The 24375-nt window shown below is 34.9% G+C and overlaps 1 protein-coding gene across 4 annotated transcripts in view; it reads left to right on the top strand.

Annotated features, from left to right (window-relative positions):
* The window catches only part of LOC150102172 (protein dispatched homolog 1-like), a 94282-nt gene extending 70268 nt beyond the window's left edge, over positions 1-24014 (top strand). For all 4 annotated transcript variants that reach the window (XM_090399080.1, XM_090399081.1, XM_090399079.1 and 1 more), the window contains exons 6-7: positions 12541-12739; positions 21361-24014. In XM_090399080.1, the coding sequence (XP_090255206.1) occupies positions 12541-12739; positions 21361-23380 (2219 nt within the window). In that variant the 3' untranslated portion in view covers positions 23381-24014. The remainder of the gene's footprint in view (positions 1-12540; positions 12740-21360) is intronic.
* Positions 24015-24375: the final 361 nt, after the last annotated feature.

Genomic DNA, 24375 nt, shown 5'->3' with positions numbered 1-24375 from the left:
ATGGTGATTTTTTTTTAAGTATGTGTACAGTATTTTGTAACTGAAACTTATTTCTTATTCTTCCTGTCACAGATTTTAGGCCAAGTGGCCTGTTCCAGTCTCATGCCATCGCTTTTTGGCATCTTTATTATTATTATTATTTTATTCACATAATTGATACACAGTCAAAACAAGATATCATTTAAACAACAATTTGACTGGCGATACAGAACAATTCAGATTCTGCCCAAGAATCTAAGAATAGTCCATCAGGTAGCGTCGTAAAATATGGACTGTTCCAATTAATGCTGTTTTTTGTAGGTCATATAGGGTCACTTCGTTGATGTTTAATTGCTGTAAATAGTTGGATAGCTTCTTTGAAGTTGCACCAAGTGCATCGATAACTATTGGGATGACTTTGGTATGTTTAAGCCACAGTCGGCCAACTTCGATTGCCAGATCTCGATATTTAGTAATTTTTTCCAGTTCTTTGTTGTTAATGTTGTTATCACTGTGTACTGCGATATCGATAATCCAAACCCGTCGATGTTCAATAATTGTGATGTCAGGTCTATTGTGTTCCAAATGCCGGTCAGTTTGTATTCTAAAGCCCCAGAGAATTTTTGCTGATTCATTTACTGTCTCTATTTTATGCTGCCACCAGTTATCGAAGTGGGAAAGCCATATTTTTTGCATACATAAAAATGAATTATTTTGGCCACTTGATCACGGCAGTATTTATAATTAGTTTGAGCTAACTTTCTGCAGGCACTGATTAGATGTTCTACGGTCTCATCTTTCTGATCGCATAATCTGCATTTGCTGTTATTATTGACATTTAAAATTTTTGTTTTCATTGCAGTAGCTTGTAATGCCTGTTCTTGAGCTGCTAGAATAAATCCTTCTGTTTTTTTTAATGTATCCATTGCCACGTCTTGTTCACATCAATTTTGTCCTCAGTATCTCGAAGAAATTGGCCATGCAAGGGTTTATTTTTCTAGTGCACATATCAGTTATTTTGTTGTTCCTTTTTGTAATCAGATTTGTTTCCTGTTGCTTTTAGAAGACTCTCTTGTGTAATTGCTTGAAGCATTGGCTCAGAGCTATTGTCAAATGTAACTTCTTAAACTAATTTCTTCTTCTTCCACAGTCTGTCTCACTTGCAGCAGACCCCGTCCACCTATTCTACTTGGTAGGTATAACCAGTCAGCATCACTTCATGGATGCAATGCATGATGCATTGTCATTAATTATCTAGTTTTGCGGTCAGGTATGTTCAGGTCTTCTTTTGTCCAATCTATTATGCCAGCTGTGTATCGGATCACTGGTATAGCCAAGAATTCATTGCTCTAATTGTGTTTAATCCACTTAATTTTGTTTTCAGAATATTTCTAACTCTTTTGATGTATTCTGATATCTCTGAATCATGAATGATTCACTATTAAAGTTGTTTTCCATGATTTCATAGCAGCAGCCAGAAAGAACATATGTTTTTGCTGATTCCAAATATTTGTAGTGATTTTAGGATCCAGGAGTTCAATGTTATGTTGCCTGCTGTTTAACTTTTGAGTGGAGAATATCACTGGCTTCTAATATTCCTAGGTATTTATAGTGTTAGTCAGCTGAAATTGCTTTTATATATTTACCTTGATTAAAATATTGCTAGTGTCATTAATTTTTCCTTGTTTAATAGATAAAATTGCACATTTATCTGAACCAAATTCCATTTTGATGTCCTGACTGAAAATACGAATGTGTTCAGTAAAGAGTCTATTTGCTCTGCTGATTTTTCATATAACTTCAAGTCATTCATATACAACAGATGGGAAATTTTAATATTACATTTAGAAATTTCATATCCAAGTTTTGTTTTCTTCAGAATCATAGACAAGGATATTAAAGAAATGTTGAAGAGCAGTGGTGACAAGGAATCACCTTGGAAAATTCCACATTTAATGCTGATATCTCTGAATCATTCATGATTCACTATTAAAGTTGTTTTCCATGATTTCATAGCAGCAGCCAGAAAGAACATATGTTTTTGCTGATTCCAAATATTTGTAGTGATTTTAGGATCCAGGAGTGTGGGAGGGAATTGAATGCTTTCTCATAGTCTATCCATGCTATGTTTAAGTTAGTTTTTCATCTTTTTGAATTTCTGAGAATCATTTTATTAATAAGGATCTGGCCTTTTGTTCCTCTCTAGATTTTTGAAAATTGCTGTTCAATCGGATAAATCTGATTATATAATAAGTAGTGGTATATTGAATTTGCTATGATTGCAGTGAACAGCTTAAGCATAGTTGGTAGGCATGTTATTGGATGATAGTTACTTGGGTCTGCACCCTTATCCTTCTCTTTCATGAAGAGAAAAGTGCACCCAGATATCATCCAGTCTTCCACTGAGCCTGACTGCAACAAATTAAACTGTTCTGCCATTCAATCATGTAGACTGGTTAGATGCTTTAACCAAGATCCATATAGTTTGTCTTTGCTGGGTGCACTCTAGTTTTTTAATTTTCTAGCTTGTGCACTGATCATTTCTTTAGTGATAATGACATTTTGCATTTGTTTTTGTTTCATTTCTGATTCTATTTCCTTAATCCATGAGGCATTTTTATTGTATTCAGTAAGATTATCCCAGATTAACTTCCAAAATGTGTTTCTTTTTTTTTTGTTTGTTTGCATTTGTATTTCTCGGGAGAGACTGAAAGAACTGACATTGGTTCTGTTGAAATTGCATATTTTGTATGTATTAGTTTATTCTTGCTTCATATCTTTTAATTTTCTGTGCAGTCGCTATAATTCTTTGTTTTAACTCTTTGGTAACTTCAGCAATTGTTTTATTGGAACAAATTATGTGTTAATCAGTTTGTTTTTGATGTTATTATTTTTCAGCCGTCCTTTAAAACTTTAAGTTGCTCAGTTCAGCTCAAAGTTTGTTGACTTTTCATTCCAACCAGATTTTCCATGGTGCACATTGTTTCATCCTTGGCTCTTGTGGTTTGCAACCAAGCTTTACTGTAATGATATAGGCTGTGCTGTATAGGAGCTGATTTGTTTCCTTTGTGCTGTTGGTTGTGAAGGTTTTAATCACAGTATTTGCATCTAAGAGAAGCTGTTTTAGCTTAGATTTATGTAAAGCTATTAATGGTGGTGGTAGTCTTATACAGTCATTTATGGAGTTCATATGTTCCACTATCCCTGACTTCATTTTACACTGCACTTCTGTCAAAACATTCTGAGGTATGTTGTCAGCTTGATGCTTGCTGAACTGAATTCCAAAGTTTGATATTGCTACTTCCTAATGATTTGTTGTTACTGGAGTTGTTGGTTTATCACGTAACTCTTGCAGCTCAAGTTCAGTAAATATTTTGTTACGGAAAATGAAATTCTTTTGGTCCACAAGTCTTTGTTCTGTTATTGCAGATTCTGGGAATTTTCATTTCCAAATTAAATGCGTACACTTTCTAAAACATTGTTTTTCAGGTGTTGATCTGTAAAAACATTCTATAACATCTTTGTTTTCTGCTGCAGTCCATTTTTTATGTTTGGTTTCTTCCAGTCGCTTTTCAGCTTCCTGCCCTGATTGCCCGTCAAGGAGAGCTGGGTCCTGTAGCCCACTGGTCGCCTGATGCCCAGGGTCCCCAACTTCCGATGCAGTCCTTGATGACCCAGGTGTCCACTGATCCAGTATGGATCTCTTCTTACTTTTCATCATTCAGATGGGGGGAATGGAACACTGTTAGTCTGGCTCCTCAGTTGAGACCTGTCTGACAAGGGTGGCCCTGCTGGCAGCTATGCTACTGCCAGAATAGTTCTCAACATCACTGAAGCACACAAGCCCCACCGCAGCGACAAGGCCATGTTCCTTTGGTGGGGGGATTATTATTATGAGCAACTCCAAGGAGTCCTTGGACTCATCAAGGGAGCCCCTAAACATCATGTCAAGAACTATCCAACATTTGCGCAGTATCTATCATACTTTGCTTTGAACTCATTCACAGTCATGGCACTCACAACAGACCCTGGCAACCTATTCCACTCATTCATTATTCTCCAAGCAAAAAACCTAGTTCTAACAACCTTGCTAACTACACTATTACTCAGTTTCTGTGGATGGCTCCTAGTTCCCCCACCATCACCACCAGACCTGTTCTGAAAAATTTCCTCTGAATTCCTGTAAAAACCCCTCAGTAATTTGTATGCCTCAATCATATCACCCCTTTTCCGCGTATCTAACGTTTTCTGTAACCCACAAATCTTCAACTGGTTCTTGCAAAGTTCATTCCATAGACCTGCTACCAAGAAACTCTGCACCCAGTTGTCAAGATGGGGTCTTATCAAGGCTCAATAAAGAGGAACAATCACCTGCTTGTCAAAGTATTTTTCAGTAACCAAGTGATCTTGATGAGCTGCTTTAGCCACTTTTGCTATGTGTCCCCTAAACTTTAACTCCCTAACCACTAACACTTCCAAGTATCTGGCTTCATCAATTTCCTGGAATACAGTATACAGCTCGTAATCTTTTCACTCCAAAATGCATAACCTTACACTTTGCCACATTAAACTGACATCCATTCTCCTTTGCCCAGTCTGCCAATCTATGTAAATCATCCTGCAAAATTTTAACATCATCTGTATTATCCATTGCTCTAACCAACTTTGTATCATCGGCAAATAATTGAACAGTTCCTCTCAGATCCTTTCCTATATCGTTAATGAACACATAAACAGTAGTGGTCCAAGAACAGAAACCTGCAGCAAGGCACTAGTTGCAGGCCTTCTTTTGGACTCTACTCCTGAATAAATAAACTACTCTCTTATCCATCTCACCAACCCTATATCCATCCCCATGTGCTGCAGTTTACTGATAAGAATTCCATGTGGTATCCTGTCAAAGGCTTTTGCAGTATCTTATCAGTATCACTGTAAACTCATTACTTTTATCCAACTCATCCGTCACTGTATTATAAAACACAAGCAAGTTACTGAGGCATGACCTACCCTTCACAAAAATTTGCTGTCCCCCATACAGTATCCCATTTCCATCTAATTTTCCAATTCTTCTTTTTCCATTTATTTTATATCCATATAGCATTTTTGGCAGTCTGCTATTGGCCATTTGATTTATATGTTCTAACTATTTTTGTTTAAATTTATTTATATAGTAGTTGATTGGTTTTATATTCAGAGATTATAAAATTTCTTCATTTGTTTTATGGTCCCACTTGGTATATCCAGCTGTTTTTATGAGAAATTTCATTCAAATTATTGTTTGAATCCCTTTTTCATTCATCTTTTTTATGGGCTATGTTTCACTTTCATGTATAATAAAGTTGGTTTAGGCAGGACCTTATGTAGTGTCTGGTACGATGTTTTTATACCAGGGATGATTTAAATATATTCTTTATTATGCTGTTTACTTTAACAAAATTTGATATTTTAATGTATATATCTTTTTCATCTTTGTGCACATACCAGCCACTGAATTAGAAACTTATATTTAATACCATGTTGAACCTCCTGTAAAGGCTGCCAATACCAATCTCCTTTGGTTCCCTGCACATAATTCAGTTGAGATGTGGATCAGGAACAGTCTTCATTAAATCCTTCAGTTAATTGCTGCACACAGGAAATTCTGCTTGTCCATAGAAGCCTTTGCAGATGATGGTGATTTTGTTCCTGACACTGTCTTTGGACCACAGTTACTCCTTAGACAAGCAGTCAGGGTTATTTTTCCACTGATTAAACACCTAGGATATCTCATGTTTTGAGAAACCAGTCAGTTCTGCTGTTTTCAAAATTGTGACTCCAGCCAGATGGACACCTACAATAAGAAGCCTTTTATCGAACTCAAGATCCTTTGATCCTTTGTTTTTCCCATTATGATCAACACTGTTGACGATTACTGACCAGCAGCAGCATTCTTCAATAGTTGCCTAGAATACGTGGTGATGCACATGACCAAATATTTTGCATGTGCACTATGTAAGTGATGTTGAAGTACATCTGCATAAAGGTTTCTAATTCAGTGACCAGTATGTGTATGATAAGTCTCATCCTAGGTATTTGAAAGTATTTACTTGTTGTAATATGTTATCTGTCACTATTTTACTTCTTATTCAGTTTTATTCTTTGAAAGGCCATTGTTTTTGTCTCTATTTTTGATACTCGCATTATATTGTTCTGAAATTTCCTTTAATTATTTTACTTATCTTCTTCTGATGTAGCTAATGCAATTTGATCATCGGTAAATAATAGAGTATCTATCTTTATTAGTGGGTTTATTTTTATACCACATGAGTTATGCTGTTTCCAGGTTGTTATAATTTTATTTAATATATATTTATTTTATTTAATAAATATATAGAAATGATAGAGTACATTCTGATATTTGTTTTAATTTGACTGCTGTTTTATTTTCTGTGTATATTTATTGAATAGACTGTAAGAGCTAGTTTGGTATTTTTAGATTGGTTACTATTTTAAATAATTTTTGTCTATTAATTTTATAAAAGGCTTTTTTGTAGTCAATGAAGACCACATGTGTTTTTTTTTGAAATTCTCTTCTCTTTTTTTTTTAAAATAAAAATCGAGTCTTTGCAAGATCAGTCTTTTTGGAATCCATGTTGTTCTTCTAGTAGCTTGTTATCTATAATACTGTTTAGTTTCTCTTTTCTACATATATTTTGTACTCTATTCACCGACTAAGCCACGAGCCACCACTGATGCATTTAGCATCAGTGGCGGCTCGTGGCTTGAAATCGTGGGGGTGCTGCAACTTTCGAAATATACATACACATAAGTACAGTATATATGTGTTTGGATAAAATATCAAAATTATGGTAAAAATTAAAAAAAAAAAAAATTAAACCTGAAAAAATATTATTTATTATTGTTGAAATTATACAGTTTGGTATAATTCAAAATTACTTAAAAATAAAATATATTCTTGTTTTGTTTCATGAAAAAATATTGTTATTATCGATAAAATTATACAGTTTAGTATAATTCAAAATTACTTAAAAATAAAATCCATTCCTTTAATTGTAATTAAAGGAATGGATTTACAATTTTTGGACATTACAATTAAATCCTTTAATTGTAATGTCCAAATATTTAAAGAGACGGAGTAAACATGATAAGCACTATGAACACTCTACTACTGGTGCAAACTGCATATAAACAACAGTGGAACTACGCGAAGGACAGTGCCGCATTTATCTAATAGCTCACATCTCACTATGACGTGCATATGCTTGTGCGCTTAGCAATATGACACTGTGGTAAACACAGTGCTGCTAGCTTCCTTTGCCCTCCTAAGTGCTACAAGATGGATTTTTATTATTTTTTATACAAAATAAGAGAATTATATAGGATTGTTGATGATAAAATTAAATATTACAAGCAAATATAAATAAATTAATAAATATATTTATATATCAAGAAAAATTGGGGTTCTGCAGTGCCTATGCATGAGCTGCCCCTGTTAAGCATAACACCTCTATAGTTATTGCAGTCATCTAATGCTTTTATTCAAGAGCTTGGAATTTTTCTAGAAATCCAGACCATGTTAAAGAATTTTAGGAGCCTTTCATTAAATTTTTCACTTTCATTTTTGTATAGTTCCATTTTATATTGTCTTCTCCTGGTGTTTTCCTATTTTTCATCTTATTTATTATATTTAACTTTCTGTTAAGATTTTCTGTTAGATTATTCTTTGTGGTATAAAATTTTACTTCTTTGTGATCATCTGTCCAGAGTTTTAGCAATTAAAAGTTATTGAAAAAAAAAATAAACCATGTGGATTCAGTTATTAGAAATCATTAGATATAATATATTATAATATATAATAATATATGCATACACACATACATATGAATGTCGAATAGTTGTGTGGACATGATGTTTAGGGCGTCCTTCAATGAGTCTAAGAACTCCCTGGAGTCGCCCATAATAATAATAATAATAATAATACTTGGATAGATTTAGTGAATGGGCATGGGAGTGGGGATGTCAGTTCAATGTTGTGAAATGTAAGATTTTAAAATTTGGAAAACAAAGATGAGATGTAGAATTTACTGTTGGTTGGGATATATGTATTGTTGGAGGTGGAGAAAATGAGAGATCTTGTGGTGATGGTGGATAAGGATCTAAAATTTAGAGGATACATGTCCAAAATTGTGTGGACAACACAAATGAATTCTGGGAATGATGTGAAAGACACAGAGTTATAGGAGATTCTGGTTCCATTGTATAAGGCCTTGATTAGGCCACACATGGACTGCTGTGCTCAGATTTGTCAACTGGTTTTCAGAAGAATGAAGAGATGTTAGAAAGAGGCCGTAGTTGATTGACTAAGGTAGTTTCTCATCTCTGGAATATTGAATACGAAGTAAGGTTGAGAAGATGCAATTTACAATCTAGTGGATAGGAGGAAGAGGAGTGATATGATAGGATGTAAAAGTTGTTAAGGGATTGCTTTGGATTAACATTGAAGAGGTTTTTCATAAAATGGTGGGAGATTGGGGGAAGAACAAGAGATCTGTTCTCCTGGAAGCTGGGTGTGAGCATGGGATTGAGAAGCAGGTTTTTTTCATGGAGAGTTGTCAATGATTGGAATGCATTGCCTGAGAGTGTGCTGTATGCAGAGAATTTGAATGTGTTTAAAGCAAGGCATGATGATGGTGTGTATGATAAAGGGATCTACTAGATGAGTCTTTGACTCCGTTCTTTGGATAATAATTAATAATATCAGGGGTGCTTAAGGGTCAAAGCTGTATAACTGAGAGGAGACCTCCACATAGCCTTTAAAGGAATGCAGAGAACCAACCAGGGCTTCTGAACTAATGTCCAATCCTCACCTTCTCGTGGTGCACCCTGTTGGGTATCTACTTGGATACTGAAGGAACGAGGATGGGCTGCAATTTGGGATTTACCCGACCAAATTGTATTCTTATTGGTTAAACCAAAATAAAAAATAATGGTACAACATGACAAAATTTCATGCCGGCTGGGGCGTCGCCCGGTTAAACAAGGCCCCCGTTGTTTTCGGCAAGGAACTAGGGCAAACAGCGAAAAGTCAGCTACTGGAACAAATCTGAAAACACACCCCCAACTCAATATCACCAGAGTTAAAGATTGGTACTATCAACATAAGAAGCCTGAATGGCAAAGAAATGGAGCTAGCTGAGGAATTAGATAAGTACCAGATCGACATAATAGGGGTGACTGAAACAAAAAAGACAAAAACTGGTGAGATCTTTCTAGGCAATAAATACAAAATGTTATATTCAGGCAATGACAATCAAGGAAAAGAAGGAGTAGCCATAGTATTCAACACAAAATACGAGGCCAATCTTCTTGATTGGCAGTCAGTCTCAAGTAGAGTAATGTGGGCAAATATGAGAATGGGGAACTGGACAATGAGACTTATTTGTGCCTATGGCCCCACAGAAGGTTCTACTAAGGTAGAACTGGAGGAATTTTTTGAGGCTTTAGAAAAAGCAACTGACACAATGAAAAAGGAAAATTGGTCCTTGTTGGGGATCTAAATAGCAGAGTAGGAAAAGATTGTGAGACATACAAAAATATTTTGGAAAAATTTGGAGAAAAGAGCAAAGCTAATAATAATGGCAAATATTTGTTGGATTTCTGCTTCAGACATGGACTGGTTATTACTAACACCATGTTCCAACATAAAAATGTGCACAAATTCACATGGAGGGAAGAGGCAAGGAATAAAAAAAAGTCTCATTGACTATGTTATTGTTGATAGTGATGTTTTCTCCCTGGTGCAGGACATCAGAGTGTACAGAGGATTTGAAATTGGAAGTGATCACTATTTAGTCTTGAGCAGGATAAAATTGAATTTCATATTGAAAAGAATAACATGTAAGAAAGTTTTAAAGCGAATAAAAGTTGAGCAGCTCTCAGATGTAAACTGTAGACTAAAATACACAAAGTTTATTGAAAAAAAATGGAAGCATTTGAGAACAGGAATCAAACCTTGGAGATTCAGTGGCAAGCCTTGAAGAAAGCCCTGATTGATTCAGCTAGAGAGGCATTTGGTTAAGTTGTCTGCAAGGACAGAAACATTAGAACTCCATGGTGGACACAGGAAGTTAAAGAGGCAGTGAAGGAAAAGAAGAAAGCATATCAAAAGTTCCTGTCAAATAAGTCAGCTTGTGCTCTTAGAGAATATAGAGACAAATGCAAGAATGCTAAACAGTGTGTAAAACTAGCTAAACAAAAGTCATGGGAGGACTTTGTCAAGAATATAGAAAATAAATATCAAGAAGGTGGCAAAATATTTTGGAGGTTGTTGAAAAAGCTTAGAAATGGAGAAAAGAGTGCTGTAAAGGGAGTTAGAGATGATAAAGGTGACATAAAAACCGGAGAAAAAGATATCCTTGAAGTATGGAGTAATTACTTTGAAAAACTGCTGAATGAAACAAGCAGTGATGACAGCACAGTGGTGAAAAACACTGACCAGGCATGCAGTCACCATACTTGAAGTAGAAAAAGCCATCACAGGCTTGAAAGGTGGAAAGGCAGCAGGAGTAGATGATATTCGACTAGAAATGCTGAAGTATGGTGGTATAAGAGTCTTACAGCGGCTGCACTGCATAGTTCAGAATGCCTGGACAGAGGGACGAATTCCCAATGATTGGAGTAGAGCTCTCATAGTACCCATATATAAAAAGGGAAATAAAACTGAATGTGAGAATTAGAGGTATTTCTCTACTGAGTGTTCCTGGCAAGATCTATGCAAGTATACTTGAGAAACGGTTGAGAAGAATTGTGGAAGAAAAGCTTGGTGAAGAACAAGCTGGATTCAGGCCAAATAGAGGCTGTCAGGATCAAATCTTCACTTTACGACAAATAGTTGAGAAAGCATGGGAATATAACAAAGATCTGTATTTAAGTTTTGTCAATTTGGAAAAGGCATATGACAAGGTGCCAAGAGAGAAGCTATTCAATACGCTGCAGTTATATGGTGTCAATGGGGCATTATATCAAGCAATGCTTAGTCTTTATTTGAGTTGTAAGTCAGCAGTTAGAATTGATGGAATTACAGGAAGATGGTTTAATGTCAAATCAAAACATTATCCCCTCTGTTATTCATTATCTATATGGATCACATTATGAAGGAATGTGGTATTAAACCTGTTATCAAAATTGGAGATGTTAATGTCAGCTCTTTGCTTTATGCGGATGATGTTATACTTCTAAATAAATCCGCTACAAGTCTGCAAGATTCTCTGACTAAATTGAATAACTGTTGTAATAGATATGGTATGAAGGTCAGCAATATAATGACAAAGACAATGAAAACAGGCAGAATCATTGAAAATGTCAACTGTGTTGTGAATGGAGAACCTGTGGAACAAGTAAAACATTTCAGCTACTTAGGCACGATTTTTAGTGAAGATGGTAAATTAAATATAGAAATAGACAACAGAATCAACAAGGCTGGTATGGTGGGAAGCCAATTGATTAAATTCATATGGAATAAGAGAGAAATTAGTCGGAACACTAAATTAGCGTATACATGACAGTGTTCAAACCATTTTTATCTTATGGATCTTAGAGCTGGGTCAGAAGTAAAACACTTGACCAATGACTAGAGACCGCAGATATGAGAGTCCTGAGAAAGATTATAGGTGTGAACAGATGGCATCAATAGCAATATCATATTAAAGACGAGGATATTAGGAAAGAACTTGACATTGTCAGCAACCAGAAATGCGTTAGCAGAGCTAATCTCAGGTGGTATGGTCACTTCAACAGAATGGGCGAGGAAAGATTAGCAAAACAAGTGTTCTCTGCCAGGTTGGCAGCAAAACGACCCAGAGTAAGACCAAGATATAGGTGGATTGATACGGTACAAAGTGCCTTAGACGATTGAAATATAAGATCTGATAATGTTGGAGTCTTGACAAGTAACTGACTGAATTGGAGGAAAATTGTAGATAGAAAGTTAGTAATGATGTAATTTTTTTCATGTAGTAGTATCATATCCTGTACACCCCTTGTAAGTACATGGCAGGAATTTGGTGATGAATATATAATATCATATAATATAATAGAAATATATTGTATTCTCAAGAATATAATAGAAGAATGTAATTTATTGTCAAGTATATGCAAGAAATAAACTGTGAACAAGAGGGTAAGGAGTGGTTTCTCTGCATGGAGGGTGGTTGAACCATGGAATGCATTGCCTGATAGATTGGTGAGAGCGAGAATGGTCAATGAGTTTAAAGAATGGTATGATAGACTTTGTGTTTTCTAGGAGGGACCTCCCACGATGAGTCTTGATAGACTGTGTTTCTTAGGTAGGACCTCCCGTGATGAGTCTTTTGACTCCATGGAGGCCTGAATAATAATAATATTATTATTATTATATTAATATTATATAGTATCAATTATATAGTATATTTTTTCTACTATATTTCAAATTCAAAATTTTTAAATTAAAGTTTGATTAATTTTTATAACACATCTTAAAAATTACTGTTCTGTGACTGATAGTTATATCCTTGCATACAAAAGGTATTGGTGCTGATGATGCCTGCATCTACTGCAAAATTTGGATGTGTTCCAAAGAAGAGAAAAATAATGGAACTTTAGTAAAATTGGTTAGAGATACTCTTCACCATGGTTGCCTTTCTATGTTTGTTACCAGTATAACTACAGCCGCAGCATTTTTTGGGAGTTTCATAAGTAACATCATAGCAATACGCTGTTTCAGGTGAGTTTAAAAGTTGCATTCTGTTTTACAAAATATCTCGAGTTATATAAATAGTTTTCTATTTAATAAGCTTCCTTAACCACTGAAAGCATTTTAATGAGAACTGAAAAGGTAAAAGTTGTCCCAAAATCAAATAGAAAAAAACAGTATAATTTTTCGAAGTGATCCAGGTGATTTGTGCTTGAAAACACAAGCACAAATTTTATCCCAGGATGTTCTGTGGAATAATAACTTCAACACTTGTAAAAGTGTTGAAGTTATTATTCCACAGAGCATCCTGGGATCTAAAGATTTATCACAGGAGACTTACATTATCTACAATATCTCTCATACTACCTCTTCTTGAATACATTCAGAGAAGCTCTGACAGCCTATTTAAGTCATTCACCACTCTTCAAGTGAAAAATTTAGTCCTTACATCCTCACTGACCACAATCTTACTTTTCAGGGATGGTCCCTTGTTCTACCCTCTAGCCGAGTGCTGAAACTTTCCTCTTCATTTTAAGTGTTTTGATCATATCCCTTCATTTTCCACTTCTCAACCATCTTCTGCAACCACAAATCCTCATTTTATTGCTGTAGGGAGCATTCCACAGACAACTTATCTTTTTCACTCATCTCTAGTTCCTCTCCACACTTTATCCCCAAGAAACCTAGGTGACTGGACCTGGGTATAATAATCCAGATGTAGCCATATCAAAGCTTCATAAAGAGGAACGATAACTTTCATATCTCTGGCTGGTCACGTTCACAGTATGCTCCGTAAACTCCAGCTCCCTATCTACTAACATTACCAAATTCCTAGTTTCATCAGTTTCCTGAAATATTCCATAAATATAGTACAGTTTGTAATCTTTTCATCAAAAAATGGATAACTTTACACTTTTTTCTATAAGCAATAAATTACACGATAACCACAGTAATTAACTTTAATGAAATGAAAGTACAGATACTTTGTATTGAAAATAACAGTACATCATTAGTGCATAGAAACAAAGAAATGGGAATACAAGGTACATAGAGTGGTCAGTGATTTACCAATCAAAAACTGTTGCTGCATGCTATAAATTAATAATAATAAATAATATTATTAAAAACTATTTTTAATGGTTACATAAAATAAGAATCTCCCAAAAGTTTGGGAGAGAGAGAGCCAATCATTCCGATTCAGATTTGGCCGATGTAAAAGGGTTTCACAACTTCCTTTGAAAAGGCGTTCATATTTAAACCTACATCTATGGAGAAGACGAGCTTCATCCCACTGGATACTGTGTTTAGTGTCAATACAATGTTGTGCCAGACCAGACATTTGAGGTTTCATGTATTCGATATAATATTGATGTTCATTAATTCTTTTTTCCACAGAACGGCTTGTCTGCCCAAAGTATGTTAGATTACATTCACAAGGTATCTGGTAAATGCTAGCTAATGATAGAGGTGACAGTTTGTCTTTTGTAGCTGGCAACAGATGAGAAATTGCGTTGATAGGAAAATATGTGAGAATGAGATGATACTTATTCAAAATTCTACCAATCGGTTCAGAGATGCCAAAAATATAAGGGGAACGCAATCTGTTGGGATTTTCCAGCAAAGATGCTAATAAACTATGCTTTGAATTGCTGCTTTACTTTTTAAAAGCAAATTATCTCCATGTAATTTATCTAGTGTTGAAACCCAGGCGCTGTTTTCATTAAGACAAAAGAGCAATATATCTATTTTGAAAGCAGATAAAGGAAAAGCTGTAGTGGTAATGGATGACGCTGACGATGAGAGTAAGATAGACTGCCTTTTACAGGATACCTCCACCTATCAAGAAAATAGTTATAACCCTACAAAAACACAAATTAATGCTGCTTGATGAAGTTGTTAGTTGGGATCAAAATACTTTGATCTGACCACTCTATGTACCTTGTATTCCCATTTCTTTGTTTCTATGTGCATTCAAGTTGTGCATTCATTTTGGAAGAACTTCTTGTTTATATTGCCTCTCAAAAAATCATAAAAAGGTTATCCAGTAAGACCCATAGTGAATTGTATTGACTCTCCCTATAGAATTGCTAAATTTCTGTCACGTTTATTAACTGCCCATACTGGACAATCCAGATCATTTATCAAGAATTCCACACATTTTCTTGAGAAAATCAAGGTATTCAAATACAAGAGTTGGATTTGTTAGTCAGCTTTGACATTGTTTCCCTCTTTACCATCATTCCATATCTGACACTGTTAATTTACTATATGATAATTACTGATATTGCAAAGATTTTTGAATTTGTTATAGAATCATGATATTTCAGCTGGAAAAACAAGATCTATAGTCAAGTTGAAGGCACTGTCATTGGGTCTCTGTCTCCACCTTTGACAAACTATTTTTTTTGCACCATCTGGAAGATACCTTTTTTCTCATCCATTCATCCCCAACCCTCTCAATGATTTTGTTATGTTGATGATGTCTTTGCTGTTTGGTCCCAATCTGAAAATGAACTTACCACTTTCCTACAACAGATCAATAGCCTTCACCCATGCATTCAATTCACCATGGAAAAAGAAAAGGCTGGTAATTTACCATTCTTGGACTTAAATCCTTCTTATGCACACAGCCTCTGGTAATTTATCAACCAGTGTTTATCGAAAACCTACCTTTACTGGCAGATATACTCATCAAAAGTCTGCTCATCACACCTTTCAAATAATTGGTGTTATGAAGTCTTTAAATAATAGAACACATAATGTGTGCTCTTCTCCCTCAAGCTTACAACAAGAACTTCTCACTATCAAAACGTTAATAGAATTTAATGGTTACAACCCTAATCAAATCCAGCAGATAATTGACTCCAATATTCCAGCACCTCAGGATTCTTCAACATCCTTACAGGGTTCCAGTCCCTTATATTTCTTGTATCTCTGTTCCTATTGCTAGAATTTTGAAGAAGTATCACCTTATTCTCACATTTTCCTATCAACAAAATTTCTCATCTGTTGTCATTTACAAAAGACAAACTGGTCACCTCTATCATTAGCTGGCATTTACCAGATACCTTGCGAATGTAATCTAACATACCTTGGGCAGACAGCCAAAGAGAAAAAGCCTGTCTTGTGAAAAAGAATTAATGAACATCAATATTATATCGAATACATGAAACTTCAAAAGTCTGGTCTGGCACAACATACTATTGACACTAAACATGGTATCTAGTGGGATAAAGCTCGTTTCTCCATAGAAGTAGGTTTAAATATGAACGTCTTTTCAAAGAAAGTTGCAAAACCCTTTTACATGCCAAATCTGAATCAGAACGATTGTCTCTCTCTCCCAAAAGTTTGGGAGATTCTTATTTTATGTAACCATCAAAAATTAGTTTTTAATAATATTATTATTAATATTAATTTCTAGCATGCAGCAGTTTTTAATTGGTAAACCACCAATTGCTGTATGTACCTTGTATTCCCATTTCTTTGATTTGCTTGTTTCTATGCACTGATAATGTATTGTTATTTTCAGTATGAAATATCCGTGCTTTCATTTCATTAAAGCTAATTACTGTAGTTATCGTGTAATTTACTGTTTATAGTGATGCCACAGGTACCTTTTAAAGATTAGACTTTTTTCTATATTAAATAGGCACCTGTTAACTCTTTTGCCTATGCTGTCCGCCTCTTTAAATCATCCTGCCAACTCTACATCACCTTAATTAACAATGACTACCCAGATTTGCATCATCAGTCAACTACTGAATACTTCCCTTCAAATCATTTCCTATATCATTTATATACAAATTCAGCAGTAGAAGTCCAGTTCACCAGAAGATGCTTCTGGCACACTGCTTAACTTGCTTTCACTTGAACAACAAATTACATGATAACCACAGCGATTAACTTTAGTAAAAGTACAGATATTTCTGCTGAAAATAATTCATTGGCGTGTAGAAACAAGCATATCAAAGAACAGAATACAACGTACATACAACAATTGGTTTACCAATTAAGCACAATTACCTTGAGCTAGAAGTTAATATTAATAAATAATATTAAATTTATTTTTGCTGTTTACATAAAATGAGAATTTCCGCAACTTTTGGGAGAGAGAAACTATCATTCAGATTCAGATTAGGCTGATGTAAAAGGGCTTCACAACTTTCTTTGAAAAGGCTGATGTAAAAGGGCTTCACAACTTTCTTTGAAAAGGCATTTATATTTAAAACTGCTTCTGTTGAGAAGACAAGCTTCATCCCACCAGATACTATATTTAGTGTCAAGACTTTTGAGGTTTCAATGTAATACTGGTGTTCATTAATTCTACAGATATCTTTGATATCTATCCATTAGCCACTCTTGTATCTGTATCACAAGCTTCATATTCACTTCTATTTTATCCAGTTTGTCTAACAGTTCCATATGGTATCTTGTCAAATGCCTCTATAAAATTCAGCATTATCACTGTGTAGCCATTCCCTATATCAGACTCTTTCATCACTATATCAAAAGTGAGTAAAATTAATTTGACATGACTCGTTGCTGAATAATTTGACAACTTTTCAAATACCTTTACCACCACTGCCAAAGTACTGATTGGTCTATAATTTGTTACCTTAGTCTTGGATTCTCTTTTATGCAATGAAACTATTTTGCCCTACCACTTCTTTGGATTTTTTGATATTGACCATACATGCAAGATTTATAACATAACAGTGCTGTATGTGGGTAGGGGTTAAGAAGAACAAAGGAATCTATTAACAGCTTACTTTAAAATCTAGTAGGTTTTGAATTTAGTAGCTGAATCTGGTTACGCTTTATGTTTGTTCCTGCATTATTTAAATATATTAATAAATAAAAAAAAACTTTTTTTTTATATCTGTCAGGATAATGGAGTTTTATACTTGACAAGAAATTATATTCTTGTGTTATCCAAGTAGAAGCAAAGTTTGTGCATGATCTTTTACAATTAATTACTTTAGGATATAGATGCTGTTAACTTCACATCAATTGCCTCAGTATCTCATAATGGGAAATATACTTGCTTGTAGATATGTATATTGCTATGCATTATGGGAAGGATCACTATCCAGATGGGTTTCAATCTTTATTATGGGCTCATCAGTGGGAGCTAGACCGAGGAATTCACTAAGGTTAATGCAAAAATCATATTTTCCATATACAAGTAATAAAAAGAAAAAAATAATAATAAAATAAAATCTGAAAGCACACCCCAACTCAATATCACCAGAGTTAAAGATCGGTACTATCACCATAAGAAGCCTGAATGGCAAAGAAATGGAGCTAGCTGAGGAATTAGATAAGTACCAGATCGACATAATAGGGGTGACTGAAACAAAAAAGACAAAAACTGGCGAGATCTTTCTAGGCAATAAATACAAAATGTTATATTCAGGCAATGACAATCAAGGAAAAGCAGGAGTAGTCATAGTATTCAACACTAAATACGAGGCTAATCTTGTTGAATGGCAGGCAGTCTCAAGTAGAGTATTGTGGGCAAATATCAGAATGGGGAACTGGACAATAAGACTTGTTTGTGCCTATAGCCTCACAGAAGGTTTTACTAAGGTAGAAGTTTTTGAGACTTTAGAGAAAGCAACTGACACAATCAAAAAGGGAAAAGTTGGTCCTTGTTGGGGATCTAAATAGCAGAGTAGGAAATGATTGTGAGACATACAAAAATATTTTGGAAAAATTTGGAGAAAAGAGCAAAGCTAATAATAATGGCAAATATTTGTTGTTGGATTTCTGCTTCGGACATGGACTGGTTATTACTAACACCATGTTCCAACATAAAAATGTGCACAAATTCACATGGAAGGAAGAGGCAAGGAATAAAAAAAAGTCTCATTGACTATGTTATTGTTGATAGTGATGTTTTCTCCCTGGTGCAGGACATCAGAGTGTCCAGAGGATTTGAAATTGGAAGTGATCACTATTTAGCCTTGAGCAGGATAAAATTGAATTTCATATTGAAAAGAATAACATGTAAGAAAGTTTTAAAGCGAATAAAAGTTGAGCAGCTCTCAGATGTGAACTGTAGACTAAAATACACAAAGATTATTGAAGAAAAAATGAAAGGGTTTCAGAACAGGAACCAAACCTTAGAGATTCAATGGCAAGCCTTGAAGAAAATACTGATTGATTCAGCCAGAGAGGCATGTGGTGAAGTTGTCTGCAAGGATAGAAAAATTAGAACTCCATGGTGGACACAGGAAGTTAAAGAGGCAGTGAAGGAAAAGAAGAAAGCAAATCAAAAGTTCTTGGCAAAGAAGTCAGCTTGTGCTCTTAGAGAATACAGAGACAAATGTAAGAAAGCTAAACACTGTGTAAAACTAGCTAAACAAAAGTCATGGGAGGACTTTGTCAAGAATATAGAAAATAAATATCAAGAAGGTGGCAAAATATTCTGGCGGTTGTTGAAGAAGCTTAGAAATGGAGGAAAGAGTGCTGTAAAAGGAGTTAGAGATGATATAAAGGTGACATGAAAATGGGAGAAAAAGATATCCTTGAAGTATGGAGTAATTACTTGAAAAAATTGCCAAATGAAACAAGCAGTAATAGCACAGTGATTAAAAAAAAAAAAAAACACTCAACAGGCATACAGTCAGGAATACATATCCATACTTGAAGTAGAAAAAGCCATCAAATGCTTGAAATATGGAAAGGCAGCAGGAGTAGATGATATTCGACCAGAAATGCTAAAGTATGGTGGTATAAAAGTCTTACCGTGGCTGCACTGCATAGTTCAGAAGGCGTGGACAGAGGGACGAATTCCTGATGATTATAGTAGAGCTCTCATAGTACCCATGTATAAAAAGGGAAATAAAACTGAACGTGAAAATTACAGAAGTATTTCCCTACTGAGTGTTCCTGGTAAGATTTATGCTAGTATACTTGAGAAATAATTGAGAAAAATTGTGGAAGAAAAGCTTGGTGAAGAAGCTGGATTCAGGCCAAATCGAGGCTGTCAGGATCAGATCTTCACTTTACGACATATAGTCGAGAAAGCATGGGAATATAACAAAGATCTGTATTTAAGTTTTGTCGATCTGGAAAAGGCATATGACAAGGTGCCAAGAGAGAAGCTATTCAATATGCTACAGTTATATGTCAATGGGACATTATATCAAGCAATACTTAGTCTTTATTTGAGTTGTAAGTCAGCAGTTAGAATTGAAGGAAGTACAGGAAGATGGTTTAATGTTAAATCTGGTGTGAGACAAGGATGTCCATTATCCCCTCTTTTATTCATTATTTATATGGATCACATTATGAAGGAAAGTGGTATTAAACATGATATCAAAATTGGAGATGTTAATGTCAGCTCTTTGCTTTATGCAGACGATGTTATGCTTCTAAAAAAATCTGCTACAAGTCTGCAAGATTCTCTGACTAAATTGAATAACTGTTGTAATAGATATGGTATGCAGGTCAGCATTAAAAAGACAAAGACAATGAAAATAGGCAGAATCATTGAAAATGTCAATTGTGTTGTGAATGGAGAACCTGTGGAACAAGTAAAACATTTCAGCTACTTAGGCATGATTTTTAGTGAAAATAGTAAATTAAATATGGAAATAGACAACAGAATCACCACAGCTGGTATGGTAGGAAGTCAATTGAATAAATTCATATGGAATAAAAGAGAAATTAGTCGGAACACTAAATTAGCTGTATAGAAGACAGTGTTCAAACCCATTTTAACTTATGGATCTGAGAGCTGGGTCAGAAGTAACACACTTGACCATAGACTAGAGACCGAAGATATGAGAGTCCTGAGAAAGATTAGAGGCGTTAACAGATGGCATCAATGGCAGTATCGTATTAAAAATGAGAATATTAGGAAAGAACTTGACGTTGTCAGCATCAGAAATGCGTTAGCAGAGCTAATCTCAGGTCACTTAAACAGAATGGGCAAGGAAAGATTAGCAAAACAAGTGTTCTCTGCCAGGTTGGCAGGAAGACCAAGATATAGGTGGATTGATAAAGTACAAAGTGCCTTAGACGATGGAAATATAAGATCTGATAATGTTGAAGTGTTGACAAATACGGACTGATTTGGAGGAAAATTGTAGATAGGAAGTTAGTAATGATGTAAATTTTTCATGTAGTACTATCATATCCTGTACATCCCTTGAGGGTACGTGGCAGGAATTTGATGATGATGATATATTCTTAAACACATTCTTCTTCTTCCTCCCCTTCAATGTAGATCCATGGAAGTTGTGTAAGAGTGTAATTAGTAGGGGTTTGCAGACCATTTTTGCATGGAGAGTGGTGAATGGGTGGATTGGATTGCCAGAATTAATTGTGAGTTCTTTGTCAGTGACTGAGTTTGAGAACAGGTATGAGATGTTTTGTGTGTATTAGAGTTAGATTGGGTCTTCCATGATGAGTCTCCAGACTCCATGGAAATACCATATAATAATAATAATAATAATATCCTTTATACGCCCTCGTTGAGTATATTTCTCAGAATTGATATGTATTTATAATACATTTGTTTCCCATATGAAAAAATTGTTTCCCATATGAAGAGAAATTTTTCTCATCTAAATAAGATAACATGACATTTAAAATTACATATTATTTCTTATTTAATAACACAACTTTTTTTTCCTCCCTAGTATTTTTGCTGGAACAGCAGTTTTAGCTAACTTTCTCTTCACTGTAACTTGGTTGCCTGCATCTGTGATCATTGCAGAGAAGTGGTGTTCCTCTACATGCTGTCTTTGTATTCCTCCTCTGGGGGTTTACTTACCTCAGTTCCAAAGATTTTGGTGCTGTTCTTCCTTGTGCAGTTCTGTGTCAAAGCTTCACTACAGCTTTACAGATTCAGCAAGAGTTTTCTTTGAAAAAATTCTTCCATGTGTTATTATCAAGCCACGATACTTTTGGCTATTTCTCTTCTCAAGTATTGCAGCTGGTGGAGCTGTTATTGTATTCTATTACCCACGACTGCGTCTTCCAGATTCTAGAGAGTTTCAGATTTTTAGTGCTGACCATCCATTTGAAAGATATGATTTGTCACTGAAAAAATTTTTTTGGTTTCAAGAAGCAAAAGAGAGAGAGATAAATTACAAATTACCCATTCGAGTGGTATGGGGTATCCTTCCTGTTGATAATGGAAACTATCTTAATCCATTTGATAGGGGTAGTTTAGTAATTGATCCAACATTTAATGTTGCCACACCAGAATCCCAAAAATGGTTACTATCTTTTTGTAGACAGCTGAGAAATCAGACATTTTATCAATTAACAATTGGACCACTTTTATCAAACTGCTTTATTGAAACTTTTAAATCGTGGATGGAGAGGAGATGTGTTGATGGATTTTCTACAGCAAACAGAACTCCTTGTTGTGAGTCATCAAAATTTCCATATAGTGAGACTGTGTTTAATTTGTGTGTTCAAGAAGCCATTACTATTCTTCATCGTACTCATGGATGGGATGGATGGGCTCTTCGTGGGATAGCAGGTCCAAAATTTTCAAAAGAAACAGGTAAAGTTCAGGTAGTAGTTATAGAATATAATAGCATTTTTACATATTCAAGTTCATATACTGATATTTATAATTTCAAGACTACAGTTGATAACTGGGTATCAAATATGATGGAAAATGCCCCCGCAACCATGAAAAATGGTTGGTTTACTAGTGATCTAGATTTTTTTGATCTTCAAGACAGTTTGTCAAAAGGAACCCTGATTGCTATTGGCGTCGCTATTGCTGTGTCATTTATTGCTCTGCTGATCACAACATTAAATTTACTGATCAGCATATTTGCTATAATTACTATTGCCTGCATAATTGTTGTTACAGTTGGATCACTAGTGCTACTTGGCTGGAAATTAAATGTTTTAGAAAGCATAACGGTTTCTGTTGCTATTGGACTTGCTGTAGATTTCACCATACACTATGGTGTTGCTTATAAGCTCTCTACTCAAGAGGATCGTGAATCTTCTGTAATTTTTGCACTATCACGAGTTGGAAGTCCTGTTGCTATGGCAGCATTTACTACTATGATGGCAGGAGTAACAATGTTTTCATCAGTTGTATTGGCATATTTACAAATTGGAACATTCCTGGCCCTTCTGATGGCCATCAGCTGGATATATTCCACATTTTTTCTTTTACCATTGCTCAGTACACTGGGTCCTCAGAAAGGACAACTTCAACTAAGTTATCCCACCGTCCACTGCTGTGAAACAGCAACAAGTCCTGTAGAGAAAACACCGTATACCCTTTCTGAATCTACTGTTTCAACATCTAGTGCTAGTAATCCCAATCAGCTTCCTGTAAATGAGAGCCATGAACTTGAACCCTTAACAAACCTTAAGGGAAACAGGATAGAAATTCCAAAATATAGCAAAAAGAAACCAATTCCAAGGTTAAATAGGCCAAGATCTGGTAGTTTTTCAGCTATACCTCCACGAACTAAAGATTCGGTTTCTTCTGTGCAGATCTGTCGGACTCCTCGTAAAGTCAGCCTTCCTACTGTTAATGTAACATTCCATGGTGATCCCAGCCCAAGACATATGTCGAGGGCAACCAGTTCTTCCACTATTGTGTGTGCTGATGAAGAAAAAGAATCAATAACTCCTCCACAAAAAGATGAAGTGTGGACAAAAATAGAAATTAGTGTGTGATATTATTAATTGAAATGAACACTGAGATTCTTATCTGTGATTGCATCTAATGTTTGCCAAATAGAGTTAAGTGCTGTAGACTACACCAATAAAATGTTTTATAATTAGAAACTAATTGGTAAAATTCACTATCTAATTTTTTTGTGCCTGCAGACATACCAACTCCTTTTAAAGTGGCATTAATTTATAATATGCAAAATATTATTTATGAAGTAGCAAATAACTATACGTAACTGGTTAGTGATTTTTATGAGTGTAAATAAATGTTAGTTTTTTATTTATGCATCAATAATTATAACTATTTTCTTGTAGTATTTTAGATATACAGACATTGAGTGTCAGAGAACTTGAATCAGTGGCTTTATAAAATTAAAACCTCAATTTTATAGTTGTTCACATGACAAAATGTTAGTTTAGAATGAGTAAGTGATAATTTAAATGGAATGTATTATTTTAAGTATTGATTCTTTGGACTATGGAGGACGAAATGAAATTTGTAAACTTTTATTTCAGAATGCTAGAATCCTGGCATAAATTTTTAGAAGAAATATGGTGACCAAAATTTTAGCAACTTATTTTATATTTTTAATGTATTGCTAGAAGCAAGAACAAATTATTGAAAGAAATTGATGTATCCAGATACTGTAAAGTATTTTATTTTGTAATAAAATCGTTGAAATCAAACTTGACCTTTACATGTGGCTGTGTTATTTATATATAGTCGACTCTCACTATAGAAAACTCAGTTTATTGTAGTTTTCTATGGTGTATTATTGTGGTCTAGCAAGATGATAGCACTAAATCGTGACGCAGGTTATGGGTTGGCTCTCACTATAGTAAACTCATACAGACCAAAGAATAGTTTATCAGGCTATATTATTCTGTGTCATGAGATAGCACTACATAATGATGACACAGGCACTGCTTGCATATCTTCAAACAGATGTTTGTATGCTAATACAAGAAGTATCAGAAATAAGGGTGATGAATTGGTG

Source organism: Typopeltis vanoorti, chromosome 10 (assembly GCF_054136105.1).
Source record: "Typopeltis vanoorti isolate ZY-2024b chromosome 10, IOZ_Tvanoo_1.0, whole genome shotgun sequence".
NCBI lineage: Eukaryota > Metazoa > Arthropoda > Arachnida > Uropygi > Thelyphonidae > Typopeltis > Typopeltis vanoorti.
Note: the sequence above shows the minus strand (reverse complement) of the source record. Positions and strands in the feature narration are given on the sequence as shown.